The sequence below is a fragment of the Danio aesculapii genome, chromosome 8 (genome assembly GCF_903798145.1).
Source record: "Danio aesculapii chromosome 8, fDanAes4.1, whole genome shotgun sequence".
Taxonomy (NCBI): domain Eukaryota; kingdom Metazoa; phylum Chordata; class Actinopteri; order Cypriniformes; family Danionidae; genus Danio; species Danio aesculapii.
Window position 1 is genome coordinate 22,684,863 of NC_079442.1, and position 15,322 is coordinate 22,700,184.

At 34.9% G+C, this 15,322-nt stretch overlaps 1 protein-coding gene and 1 pseudogene across 2 annotated transcripts; both read right to left on the reverse strand.

Annotated features, from left to right (window-relative positions):
- The window catches only part of LOC130233397 (selenoprotein Pa-like), a 234,583-nt pseudogene that overhangs the window by 206,183 nt on the left and 13,078 nt on the right, over positions 1–15,322 (reverse strand).
- Positions 7,929–13,908, reverse strand: LOC130233395 (glycosyltransferase family 92 protein F13G3.3-like). 2 transcript variants are annotated; one of them, XM_056463426.1, is made up of 2 exons: positions 13,887–13,908; positions 7,929–9,340 (listed from the first exon to the last, which is right to left on the reverse strand). In XM_056463426.1, the coding sequence occupies exon 2, from the start codon at positions 9,324–9,326 to the stop codon at positions 8,022–8,024; it is 1,305 nt and encodes a 434-aa protein (XP_056319401.1). In that variant the 5' UTR covers positions 9,327–9,340; positions 13,887–13,908; the 3' UTR covers positions 7,929–8,021. The 2 variants fall into 2 exon arrangements, with proteins under 2 accessions (XP_056319401.1, XP_056319400.1); XM_056463425.1 differs by having other exon boundaries at positions 13,805–13,898.

Below are 15,322 nucleotides of genomic sequence, written 5' to 3' on the forward strand. Positions count from 1 at the left end.
CTGTTGTGTGGTGTGCGGTCTGGTGTAAAATGGCTGCCGTCGCGTCATCCAGGTGTATGCTGCACACTGGTGGTGAATGAGGAGATTCCTCCTATGTGTAAAGATTGGATGTAGATTATACTGGTTTTTAACCAGTTTTAATAAAGCTGGCTGAGAATACCTTCAACCTTGGGTGAGAAACGGATTGTACTTTGAGTGTGTGTGTTCTATTAGATTGTGGATACTTTCATGAGTCTGGGATGAGCTCTGAACAGCCTAGTGGCAGTCTGACGTTTGTATATGGACACGTTTGTATGTGGCATACTCACGTGGACATTTTCCCAATGAGGTTAAAACACCTACAGTTGCAATCAGAATTATTACCCCCCCACCCCCCGAATTATTAGCCCCCCTGTTTATTTTTTATTTTTCCCTAATTTCTGTTTTCTGTTTTTCTAATTTCTAATTTCTGAAGATTTTTTTCAACACATTTCTAAACATAATAGTTTTAATAACTCATCTCTAATAACTGATTTATTTTATCTTTGCCATGATGACAGTAAATAATATGACTAGATATTTTTCAAGACACTTCTATACAGCTTAAAGTGACATTTAAAGGCTTAACTAGGTTAATTAGGTTAACTAGGCAGGTTTGACCTTGAAATGTTTTTTTTAATTAAAAACTGCTTTTATTCTAGCCGAAATAAAACAAATAAGACTTTCTCCAGAAGAAAAAATTTTATCAGACATACTGTGAACATTTCCTTGCTTTGTTAAACATCATTTGGGAAATATATATATATATATAAATAGAAATTAAATAAAAGTGGGTTTAATAATTCTGACTTCAACTGTATGTGTATTTTTGTATCTGAAACTTTTTGTGCTGCCATTTTTGCCAGAACCCACTTGTAGAAGAGATGCATATCTCAATGGGAAATTCCTGGTAAATAAAGGATAAATAAATATGATAACAAAAATAGGTAATGAGACGGTAATGGATAAACCAGTGAAATGACCAGCTTAAACATCTGAAATGTTGTTTTGATCATTCTAAAATGCCTTTGCCAAAGTCTGTCTTCAAAGTGGTTTGGTATTATTACCTCCCAGAACTGTCTTGAGCAGCTATGCTTCAAAGAGTGGTCTCGCACCTCCAAATGCCACTGTGTGTTCATTGCATTTCAAGTTCCGAGGCACAAGTAATTTGTTATATAAGTAAAAGGCTCACACTGGCCTCTGTCAACGCAGAAAATAATTTTTTCTTTTAGATAATTGAGCCAGTTCAACAGGAAGTTTTCTTTGACTCTGAATAAAAATGATGCTTTATTAAGAGCCAATCACACAGCAGAAATGTGCAACAATGGGAATCTATGTTTGTTCATATTAGAGATGTACCAAATTTTCGGCCACCGAAAATATATTGGCCGTAAATCTTTTATGCCATTTAATGGACCCTCTAATTTTTGTGGCTTCAGTCAATTGTTGGGATATTCTTTTAAATCTGGCAGCATTAACAACTTATATCAAAATATATATTGTTATCGTTCAATATGGAAAATAAATATCCACATTTCATTTTTGCCATTTCGGCCCTACACTCAAGTGATCTAAGAGGTTTAGTTTTAAGTTTTAGAGATTTTTAGCTGAATTTGTAATTCTGTGCTTATAAAATACCAGTCAAAGAATAGAGACACTCTTATATATATAAAAATACATGCAAATCTAAATGAATTCCACTAGTGATTCGCTGAGGTCTATTAAGCAAAAAGATTGGACTGTGAACATTATTTATTACATTATAATTGAAAATTTTCCTTAATGCGACCTCTGTGTATTGTTATTAAAATGTTACGTGTTGGGTTGCAAAATAAAGATGAGATCGCCACAATTGCAATAGTCTAGATTTCATTAGTAAAACTCAATATACTCAAAACACTAGAGACAGAAGGACCACATAAACCATAATGGAGAACAGACAAAAGAACAAAGGAAACTAAGTACTTGAATACACTGAGGCGATGAGCGAACAAAATGGACAACAAGTGATTTTAATTAGTGCATGAATGACACACACTACATTTATATTCCATGTAATGAAGAACAAGGTAATTTTTTAACATAATGAATAGGTAAACAAAATGGTATAACGATACATATCAATTATTTAATTTTAGGGTGAATTATTCCTTAATGTAGACTGTCCAATTGTTCTTTAAAACAGAAATTAAAATACTGCAATCCCATTATTTTGTTAATGTCTAGACATTTTTTATTTGCTCTTTTTTTAATCAATAAAAACATCTTGCTAAGAGTAAATCCCATTGATTTGAAGGATAGTGGCAAAGCATAAATATTTAAAATGACAATTGATGTAAATATGCCTCACAAGATTTTTTGGTACATAAACAGTCACACTTTATTTAGTGTATTCTGTAAATCCCAATAAATATGTACGATAGTCATTAGTTTTGATAAGAACAAACAAGTATGAACACATTGTATTGTATGATATAATTCCAGCTGCACTGCACTTATTCGTTTAATGCATGAAAACCCATTTTAGTCTTTGACCCATATATATTCAAGAAATTTGACTTTTGTTTATATTTTATTTAAAGGGCATCTGTTTTACCCCTTTTTCACGATGTCAGATAAGTCTTTTGCGTGTCCAGAATGTGTCTATAATGTTTCAGCTCAAAACACCCATCAGATGATTTATTATATCTTTTAGAATATTGGATGTTCTGCTCTGAACACAATGTGGTTGTTTTTGTTGCCTGTGCCTTTAATGCTGGTTCTCCCCGCCCACCGTTCCCACTTGCCTGGCAGAGTGTGCCTCAATCTCCACCTCGGCTGCTTCAGATAAACAGCACAGTGACAGACATGAAGGAAGAAGATCTCGCGTAACGTTTGAGAAATACTACAGTAAGACCTTTCCCAATTATTATTTGATGTATTTGATGTGGAGTTCTAACGATGAGTCACACACAATGTTGTTTCAAAGTTCACACACACACACACACACACACACACACACAGCACGCACGTTTAACTTTGCACTGTTTTTGCATGGCAAATGTGATAGGATCCGCGTTAAATTCTACTGCTGTATAGATATCCGTTATGTTAATGTATCAAATAAACCTGATTTAACGTCCACAAACCAGGATTGAAGCGTCTTCCTTTATAATTGTACTAACATGCGCCTGTGGTGATAAAGTAAAGATGGTAAAATCGCTGTAATTCATTAACATGCACTGTTTTATAATGTTTTATACTTGTATTCTTGATTATGTTTAAAACTCATTCTTGATTACATTTGATGATGATTGATGATCACAGAGAGCTGAACAGATCTTTTAATCCCAGTGGCTTTGTGCACATCCTGTCTTGTTGATATGATTATATGTGTTACATGCTAATACGAGGCTGTCAATCAATTCAGTGGGTGGGAAAACCGCACTCCTACATCAGGTTGCAGTGGGCCTCAAAAATGGGAGGGATTTGGATCCTATTTTGAACGCCAGGAAATTAAATGAAGAGACTTATTTTCTTTATATCACTCCAGTATGACTGTGGACACACTATACCTATAGCCAGTTCTGTCCAAACAGCGTACAAAAGATGATTTTTCATCATTGATGCCCTTTAAAAATGATTTTTCCTTTCAGTTAAATATTATCAACTGATTGTGTGAATATTTATTTTATTTTAGTTTTTCCTGATGCTGTTCAGCATTTATCACACAACGTTCACAGTGCGATGGGGTTATTTTTCTGCAAAAAGGCTGTTTTTTGAAAGATGATTCAATTAAAAACAACATCTGAGACGACAAGAGACCTGCAGCCTGTAAATATTGATTTGTCTGGATTTACACAATGGCCACAAGTGCGATCACAGACTCTGCTTATCAGTTCTGCTAGGAAACTAAGCCTTGTTAACAAGGTGCCAGGTTAATACAATGAGCTGATCACTGCAGGTCCCAGAATTTGCAGGATTAGTGGCATTAAACACACACACACATACACACACACACGCACACACTCACACACACAAATGGTTTGTGTGTAACTTAATATAATTATGATACACATTTCCACAAAATTTAATGACGTATTTAAATGTAATAAAGGAAAATGGGACTATAGAGCTAAATCATTTTGAACCCATGAGATTAAATAGTTTTAATTTGAATTATCTCGTGAATTAAACTTCAGTAATGACATCTGTTTTCTTTACAGAATTAATTCATTCTCTCATTAAACTTAACACTGCTATTGAAACACCATCTTTCAATGCTTTGGTCAATTACTCAGCAAAAACAGAAGGCAAGACATTACAGTTGTCTGTTTTCTTTCTATTACACTACTGGATTTGCAACTCATTTAATTGGAATGTGTAAATATTACTATTAATAATAACAGTGGTTCAAATGGTTACATGTGTACTGATAACGTGTGTGTGTGTGTTTGGTTTGTGTGTGTATATTATATATGGGTGTGTGTGAATATGGATGAAATGATGTTCCATATAACCTGGTTAATATTCATGAACCAGACCGATGTCCCACATAATGTGTACATCTGCTAATAAATGTATGCATCAACCTTAACAGAAGTGCAAAAAGTGCTGTCCCTGCAGGCAAAACGGCACATTTACACACTCACTTCCACATATGGTTTGGTTAATTGACATATTTTTGCAAGCTTGAGAGGGCATAATGAAATACAAAAAACACTCTTTCGCCTTTTCTGTTTTCCTCCATCCCTGTAAATCAAGAATTTAGTATCTGTGAGGAGAGAAGTAATGGTACATTATCAGAGTATATCATCAGAGTACAGCCATGGATAAGCAAGACTGGTGTGTTATTTTAGTGCTTTTCCTGCATAAAGAATGTCCTGCTGTCATCTCGTAGGAACACTGGCTTCACGCACGTCACACAAGTGTAAATTTCAATGTTGAAGCAGATATTGAATGTTTTATAGAGGCTACAATTCTGTTAGGTCCATGTTTGTTCTCATATTAAAGTGAATCAGACTCTCTTCGTCATGGTAAATATCGCACAGTGTTGGTGCAAACTTAAAATGACTGGAGGAACTCACCAAAGCAAATTTCATTTGACTGCTTGCACTGATGCCACATTAGAGAAGTCTTGTGTCCAAACTGACCTTTAGTCATGGCTGGAGCAGAATTCTTCACTGACATTTAAAGATTGTGGACTTTCATGCTTCATATCAGGCTGTCTGGCACATGTGTTCACATTATTGTTTTAAATGTACATTCCCTGAAGAAGTAATCTTTGTAGGGCGTTCCGTGTTGATTCAGCCACAGTTCCCTGATTTAAAATTTTATTTATACTATTATTAATATTATTAGATTTGTTGTTGTTATTATTATTATTATTATTATTATTATTATTATTATTATTATTATGTAATAAAGCAACTCAAAAGTAAAAATATCTGTTAATGAGACAGTTTTTGTATTTTTTTCCTGTTTATTTATGGTTGTGAGTTGGATTATGGGACCTTGAACTCTGCTTTGTTGCCTTTTAGTAAATAAGTTAGTAAGTAATGTGTATTTTTATATATAGTGCATTTATCATGTATGGACATAAACCCAAAGCGCTTCACAATCGTGAGGGGGTATCTCCACACCACCACCAGTGTGCAGCATCCACTTGGATGATGTAACGGCAGCCACAGGACACAGGGCTCACCACATACTAGCTATAGTGATAAAGCCAAATCAGTGGATGGGGATGATTGGTATGCCATTAACGGTAAGGGCTGATGGAGGGATTTGGACACCAGGGTTACACCCCTACTCTTTACGAGAATTTTTAATGACCATAGAGAGTCATGACCTCGGTTTAACTGATAGTATAGTGTCCCCTTCACTATACTGTGGCATTAGGACACACACAGAACACAGGTTGAGCGCCCCCTGCTGGCCACTTCCAATGGCAACCAAGTTTTCCCATGTGGTCTCCCATCCAAGTACTGATCAGGCTCAGCCCTGCTTAGCTTCAGTGAGTAACCAGTCTTGGGCTACAGAGTGATATTGCTGTGATATGGATTCTGATGTTGTAAATTCAACTCTTCAGTTATATATATAAAATGTAAAATAAAAAATTGAGAGAATTAAGTCTGTAAAATAAAATGACAATGTACTACCAGTTTATTACAAGGTATTTGTACCATAACATTTAACACCAACCCAGACCAAAATATCACCAAAATAAACTATTAAAAATGTTCATAAAAGTAATTTTTCAAACCTTTCAAGGTTATTAGTTGTTATAAGAAAGATCAGCGTCCCATAATGTAATTCAAGAGCATAAATAAATGGGAAAAATATCACAAAATATGGAAAACTGCTAATTTCCGAATATTTTTTACAGTGTGTGACACTCACCCTAAACCAATACAAAAGACAAAGGCAAACAAATTCATTTTTACAGAGTCTTTGGTGCACAAAAGTGTTCTTAGAGCTTTTTTGCTTACAATTAAACCACTGAATGTTTAAACAATGTTTTGTTTTCTTTTCTGAACTTTAACCAACACAGAACCATTGCTGTCTACGGAGAATGAGAGAGCTTACGAATTTCATTTGAAATATCTTAATTTGTGTTAAGATGAAGAACAAAAGCTATAGGGAGTTGAAACAACATAAGGATGAATAATTAATTACAGAATTTTCTTTTTCTGGGTGAACTTTAAGTCCTATTATGTTCCAAGTAAACTTTTTGTAGCTGTTATACTACTGTAACTGGCTGATGTGGGATTTCTTTGACTTTGTAAATGTTAATGCTGAAGAATAACACATTGTCCCTTGTAATGCAGATATTTATATATTTTTATATAAGTCAGGTTTGTAGTTTTTACATCTGCACTGTAATGAATTATTCCATATTGAGAGACATTTGGTGAGTTCACAGATCATCTTAGCACAGTGCAATAGCTACTCGTGACTGCCTTTATGTAACATGCAAAATGGGACTGTCATTAATTCAGACTAGACTACTGGAGCAGATTAAACCTGCCAGTGGAGGAAGAGAGAAAGGAGTGAGAGAGATATATATTAAATATTTATATTTTTATATTTTTTATCTATTCAATTTATATTATATTATTATAAATAAACAATTTTAAATATACTAATTATGATTATTATTATTATTATTATTATTATTATTATTATTATTATCATTATTATTATTTATTATAAATGTTTTATCCTAAAATGTTTTATTTTTTAATGTATTAAGTTTATATTACATTACATATATACTTAAATATGATTGTGTCTCATGTAACATTGACAGACACCGTAATAGGCAAAAATCAAAGCTATATTTGAGTAGCTGTATATAATTTGTAAAGCTGTAGACATAAACAATATTAGAGTGCTATTCCACAGTTCAACAGATACAGATTTGCCTCCACGTTCTGTTTTAAAGTTGAAATATTTTACAAATATTTTAAATTACACTGTAAAAATAGCCGCCAATTAAGAGTTTATTTATGCTTTTGTAGAGCAAACAATTATTATTCCTAATATCCCATGCATAAGCAAAGGAATCGGTTTTAGAAATATTGCAAAAAAGAGCTTTCTTACACATGCGAATGCGAAATAAGACCAATACTTTTATTTTGTTTGTTATTTTTGTTTGTTGAAAAGATGTTTACAAATAGTATACATTTAAATAAACAAAATAAAAATATAAATTTCTCCTTTTGAAAACAAGAAAATAAATAATGGTTCTATGTATATACATGTATAATAAGTATGCACAACGCTGTACTCTGTAGTACATAAGTAACTCTGTGGATTGTGAACAATTGATTGTGAAAAACTCCTAAAGGAAAAAGCTAGAGTTAACATAACTATACTAGGTACAGACAACTACAGAAAATTTAAAGGGACAGAGAGCATATCAGCAGTACGGGACTAATCAGTTTAACTTTATTTTGGTCTTCTTTATAGTTATAAAACTCTGATTTACAATTGATCACATTTGCATACTTCTTATAAAATCATGTTGACAAACCCGAAAGCTTCAAAGTCCGGTCAACATTGGGTATCAGTTCTTGCTTAAAGTCCCAGACTCTTTTATCTACAAACAATTGCTCTTTTGTAAGATTCTCACCATTCTGAAAGGGTTCTCTCACGTGTATCATCCTAGACACATCAAAAGCTACAAAGCAGAAATGTCCAGAATATTTCAAAGAGGAATGTACTGAGGTTTGCTCCACCTTCCTCGGGTTTACGATCATCTTTGCGGGATTGTAAACGTTCTTTGGTTCTGGTGCTCTGTAAATATGCTCCATGATGTTTACTCCAGGAATATTATTCCATTCTTTTCGCTTGAACTTCCCGCTCTCCTCAAACTGTGTTGTGGGGAATAAGTGGCTTTTAACAATGAATACACTGGCACCAGGGTGAGTAGATTGGAGGTACACCATAAGAGACTGTAAATTAGTGTGTTTGTACGGCATAATGATCTCATCAATGTCATTCAGAAGAAGATATTTGGATTGATACATGTGTCTGTACATGCACTCGTTGAGTGTTACTAACTGACCATTATAGTGGAGATCGCCCTCGTGTTCCTGAAAATTCCAGCCTGAGGATGGATTCAGAAACTTATTGATAGGCCAAGAAACAATCTCCAGTATCCCTTCTGATTCATAATATTTCAGAAGCTTCTCTAGATCTTTTCCACAGCTGGTTTTATATAAGACCACATGCTGTACGCCCAAAAGCTTGTACATCTCCATAGTTTGGGCAAACTGCAGTACATTGTTGTAGTTTCCAAAAAGGCTGGAGAAGCATACAGTGAAGTCAAACTTAAAAGTGTTTTTGACCTCCTTATTATTAATCGGCAGATACTTCATCTTGAGGTTGGATGTATTTTCTTGAGTTGTGATGGTGACACGTCTTGCATATTGCATATTGTTGCCTTTACAAATCACATCTGCTACATGAAATGGGAAGCCAAAATGGTCGGTGTGTACCTGGACCTCAGTCGCAACAGTTTTGCAGTCATGTTCAGTGCTACAGTAAACACAGTAAAGTGGCTGAAGACTGTTTCTCTTGATTATGCTGATGACTCGAATGGCCCCGCCCAGTCTGTGGTCAATAAACGCAGACACCATGAAATGCTCCGAATCTTCAATAGGTGTAATTGATGATGGACTTTCTGTTTTTTTGGCCACTTTATATAAAGGAGCCATGTATGGGTGAAGAGGTTTGATGTCAGTGTATGCCAAAAGCAGAGTGAAAAAAATAAGAATGGTGCATGATAGAGCAACACTCATTTTCAGTGTGTTTTTATCCATCTGCACTTTTTTTTCTGTAGATTAAAGCAAAGATGAATGTCAGAAAATCTGTGAAATGCACCATAAGAATGTTCATATAGTCTATAATTCTTTAAAAACTTTCAAACAAAGCTTTGTGAAGCTACATATTCAAATTTTGCATTGATAGTATTTTTTCTATGTGTGTTTCTACATGATTACATTCTTAAAAATAAATATTCTTTATTGGGAGTGATGGTTCTTTGAAGAGCTTTTACAAGTGTAATCTTTTTACTCAAGAAAATATTATTTTGTCTGGAAAAAGTTACATTACCCAGGCTCATTCTGAAAACGTAGTCCCGTGGACGTTTCTGGAGACCGCGAAATACATCCTGGGAGGTACGTATTTGTGCAGTTTTTGTTTTCGTGAATCCGCGAAAGGCCACTGTGAGCACTTTTTCGCATCTCGAACGTCTCTTGCGAGTGCAGTTTGCGCCCGCGCCATTCTCGCGTGAACCCACTAGAGGCCCACAACGACTGTCCGTCCAACTGGCTGAATGACTGACTGGGCGACCGGCCTATCGGCCGACCCACCCTCCTCTTCCTTCCCTAAACCCAAGCAGTTTTGCCGATTGACCTGCCCGCCCGCTTACTTCCCTAAACCCAACCAACAATTTTCAAAAAAAAAAAGCCATCCAGAAAAAGAAAAGCCCTGGTCTGATTTTTACCACATTCTCAGCCTGTTGTGAACTTGTTCACTTCATTTTTTGGATTCTGTTTTTGTCTTACCTGATTTCTGGAACCGCTATTCCCCATACTCGAACTCGTTCATCGTCATGGTCAGCGCCTCTCTGCGTCTCAAGTCCGCTGACGTACACGATGAGCTAACCGGACCAGCTCTTTGTAGCAGGAAAGCCCTCCACACGGAGGTTAGTGGTCAGCCGGCAAACGCGAAAGAGAACAGCGTCACACCGCCCCGTTGCGTTCGCTTAAAAAACGAAATGCAGCTGTACGTACCTCCGGCTACATAATTTGTGGTCTCCAGAAACATCCGTGGGACTACGTTTTCAGAATGAACCTGGGTTGCTTATAACGGTTCTCTTCATAGCATCTTTTAAGAATTCTTCACTTTGTCGGCACCGATATCCCAGTGGTCAATGTGCCAACATATAGCACAACTGTGCTACGGCTGTCCTTAGCTCAAGCCAGGCTCTGAAAATGTACCTCTATATGCTTGTTAAGTGTGACTTTAGGTGAAGCGGCCTCCGGGTCCAGGCGCTTTATCAAACTGTATGGGGAGACTCATCAAATGGTAATAATAAACGTTTACAAAGCGATGTAATACTTTCCAAAATTACGATCGCAATATATATGTATATATATATATATCCATGCCTAATATCCGATGGCCAGAAAGTGAATAATTTTTTAGAAATTGTTAAAATTTTGGTATTTGTGATGCAGCAAGCCAAGAGATTGGTGTGTGCACTATGATTGTATATAAAATTCACTTTAATGTGTGATGGGACAAAAAATGTCCATAAACAAATATTTTCTCAATTCAAATGAGTAGCGGCTTGAACCCGGAAACAGTATTCCATACGTCACCGATATGTCACAACTTAACAAGCGGATATAAATTTATGGAGAGCGCCAAATACGTCCCAGGAGCTATGTTTTTTTGCAGTTTTTGTTTTCATGAATCCACTAGAGGCCGCTGTGTACATTTTTTGAGATCTCAAATTTCTCTCGCGAGTGCCATTCGCACCTGCTTTTCCTACGAAAATCCACCAGAGGCCACAGTCGACTGGCTAAATGACTGAATGACTGACCGATCAACTGACTCACCCTCCTCCTTCCCTAAACCCAACCAATAGTGTTTTCAAAAGCACCAATACTCTGCAATACATATTTCACGATCTCCAGAAATGTATATAGCGCTACATTTTCAGAACGAGTCTATGTTGCCTGAGTTTGAGTCTTGACTTCCACTTGTCAATATATATATATATATATATATATATATATATATATATATATATATATATATATATATATATATACAGTATATAGTGTTGAAATTAGAATTTTTTTTCTTTCTTTTTTAAATATTTCCCAAATGATGTTTAACAGAGCAAGGAAATTTTCACAGTATGTCTGATAATATTTTTTTTTCTCTGGAGAAAGTCTTATTTGTTTTATTTTGGCTAGAATAAAAGCAGTTTTTAATTTTTTAGACCATTTTAAGGTCAAAATTATTAGCCCATTTAAGCTATATATTTTTTCGATAATCTACAGAACAAACCATCATTATACAATAACTTGCCTAATTACCCTAACCTGCCTAGTTAACTTAATTAACCTAGTCCAGCCATTTAATTGCTACTTTAAGCTGTATAGAAGTATCTTGAAAAATATCTAGTAAAATATTATTTACTGTCATCATGGCAAAGATAAAATAAATCAGTTATTAGAAATGAGTTATTAAAACTATTATGATTAGAAATGTGTTGAAAAAAATCTGCTCTCCGTTAAACAGAAATTGTGGAAAAAAATAAATAGGGGGGCTAATAAATCAGGGGGGCTAAAAATTCTGACTTCAACTGTATATATAAAGCAACAAAAATCCCTGTGAAATCCAAAGTACTTCTTCTTTGGCTAGTATCGCTCTAAAAAAAAAATCTTTATCTTACGAGTATGAGTTATTTGACTTTCTTTGAACCTCAATTGATTGTATTTATGCTTACATTCAAACTCTATGGAGAAATTTCAGCTAAAAACTCATTGAGTGAAATGGTAGATTTTTAAAACCCAAATGTTACTTAAAGCAATATAAATTTCCATTGCACGGTTGTTTTGTTTAAATATCTCCCCCATAAACATGCGGTATAGGTCAATTTGGTTAACAAAATTGGCTGTAGTATATGAGTGTGTGTATGAGTGAATGAGAGAGTGTATGTGTGTTTTTTTCAGCTGGATTGTGGCTGGACCACATAAAACATACACTACCAGTCAAAAGTTTGGGGTCAATTTTTTTTATGTTTTTATTTTTTAAAGAAAAGTATTCTGTTCATCAAGGCAGCATTTATGATATGTAAAAAATAAATTGTTAAATATTTATTACATTTTTAAATAACTGCTTTCTTATTGAATGAAGTTTCAAATGAAATTATTACTCCAGTCATTATTGGTTTTATTACTATTACCATTAATCATAATTATAATAATATTAATTTTCCCAATGATAGGTTGCAGCTGGAAGTGCATCCACTGCGTAAAAACATATATTGGATACATTGGCGGTTCATTCCGCGGTGGCGACCCCAGATTAATAAAGGGACTAAGCCGAAAAGAAAATGAATGAATGATTCATTATGAATATTTGAAAATTTATTAATATTAGAGTGATTTCTGAAGGTTCATGTGACTCTGAAGACTGGAGTAATGAAGCTGAAAAATCATCTCTAAAATCACTCGAATAAATTATTGAATTAAATTATAAACTACTTTTGAACAGTTATTCTATAGTGCAATAACATTTCACAATTTGTACTTTATTTTTGATTAAATAAATGGTGCCTTGGTGAGCTGGAGAAGCTTATTTTAAAACATTTAAAAATCCTACTGACCCCAAACCTTTGAACGGTAGTGCATGTCAGATTAATTGTCAGTTAATTCCAATGTGACGACCTCTGCTAAAACATGAATAAGTCGAAGGATAGTGAGTTAGTGATTCAAACTCCTTGACTCAAGATTCTTCAGTCTTGAAGTGAACTTTAGCCTAAATGGCGATTAGACTGCGGTATTGATCTTGAGAATCACCAGTCATCTCTTTTCTTTGAGATGTCTGACATGTGCTGCTTCACTGTGTTCCCAGTTAATATTTAGCTATACAGCCAAAACACATTGTCAGAGCCTTTTGTGCAAAAACAAATGTCTAAATGTTTTAAGGCAGTCAAACCTTTGGGTTTCAGAGACAAACATTAACCTTCAGTCATACTTACATGAAAAGCACATCAATTTTATTATTGAAAAATTATATGATCACGTGATTTTGTCATTATGACATGATAGTTTGGTGCACAAGTTTCATAAGCTGTGACTTCTGACAATTTAGTTTTGACTAGTAAGTTGTTAAATGGGCAAATTGTAGCCAAATTAGACAGCTAGTGAAAAATATATATATTTCAAACCCAGAATAAGAATAAATAATAATTAATAATAAGTGTGGTTAGTATTAGGGAAGGTTTTTTTCACCATTATGAAAATGGGTTAAACTTTTGGGTTAAACAAACGAGTAGTTTTTTTAGTATACCATTACAAAATCTAACAAACTTATCATTGAAATCTGATCACTGTTAGACTGTCAGAAAGATCACAACAGAACAGTTACAAGGCCCTGAAAATCAACATCTGTTCATATGAGCTCCTGGCGCTTTAGCAAATGTTAAAGAAACTCTTAACTTGTCATAAAATGCTACTTTAAAATGGTCAAATAAGATGAAGATGAGATACAGTACCTTTTGTCACAACGACACCATTGCTTAACAGGAAATATCCACATGTATAATTCTATCTAGAATGTAAAGAAGGAAACAATACCTGCGGTAACAGTCTAACAGGAACTGGACAACATGTACACCTTGATAGCAGCAGTCATAAATCTCCATATCTCTTTGGAACAGCCCTCTTAGCTTGATTATTAGCTCACAGTGTATACAAGCTGGTCAGAGCATTGTGTCATTTTTAGTGATTGATGCCATTGCAAAAGCAAAATACGTTTTTTGTTGTGGTCTTTCTGTATCTGTTATCGTCTGTCTTGCCACAGAAACTTTGACCTCATAAAGTATTAGCAAGGGCGTTTTCTGAAGACATAAAAAAGTGAGATGTAAGATGTAAATCATTTACAGAAAAAAGACAAGCTGTTTAAACTGTTTATGTGTTATTCATACTGTACAAAAACAACATAATAAAAAAAACAGGTTATAAAAAACAGAGCGGCCCAACTTAATGCTTTAATGGACAAATATATGTGAATTTTAAGATTTAAATAGTACATAAATACATGAACTATGCAACCCAGGCTCATTCTGATTAGGTACCCGTATATACATTTCTGGAGAGAGCAAAAAACTTCCCAGGAGCTACGTTTTTTTTGCCGTATTTGTTTCCGCGAATCCACCAGAAGCCCCTGTGTATGCTTTTTGAGATCTCAAATTTCTCTCAAGAGTGTCATACGCGCCAGCTCTTCTCACGTAAATCCACCAGAGGCCGCTGTCAACTGACTGTTTGACTGACTGACTGACCAACCAATCGATCCCCTTCCCTAAACCCAACCAATAGTGTTTTCAAAAGCATCTATTGACCCACCCACCCTTCCCTAAACCCAATCGCAGTGTTTTGAAAAGCCCTCACCAGATTTTACCACATTATCATTCTGTTTTTTACTTGTTATTTTATTTTTTGGCTTCTGTTTTTATTATACCTGCTTTCTTTTTTTTTTTTAGATTAGATTAGATTTGACTTTATTGTCATTACACATGTACAAGTACAAGGCAACGAAATGCAGTTTAGGTCTAACCAGCAGTGCAATAGCAGCAAGTGCAGGATACAGGTATATGTTATATAAGTGCAGTTATAGAAAAACTATGGTGATATTTACCGATGGATGTACTATGGACATTATATACAGGTTGTATTAGCAATGAACAGATTTACAATAAATGAATATATGTACAGGTTGCTATTAGTAATCAGAAGTGTGCAGAGGGTATGTCCATGTGCAGTGGGTATGTACAGTTCAAATAAATGAATCAGTGCAATGAATATGTGCAAAGTTAAATGTGCAAATGTTAAACAGTGCAGTGATTGTGAGGAGTATAAGTTAGAGGAGGGTGGGGGTGTATTGGGAGGCAAAAGAGTCAGTGAGGGGCATAGTTCAAAAGGGAGACAGCTCTGGGGAAAAAGCTGTTCCTCAGTCTGCTGGTTTTTGTCTGGGGGAGCCTGAAGCGCCTGCCGGAAGGCAGGAGAGAAATCAA

Bases quoted from the DNA above. Each gene is read 5' to 3' on its own strand.
- LOC130233395 (XM_056463426.1), bottom strand. From the start codon at position 9,326: ATGGATAAAAACACACTGAAAATGAGTGTTGCTCTATCATGCACCATT.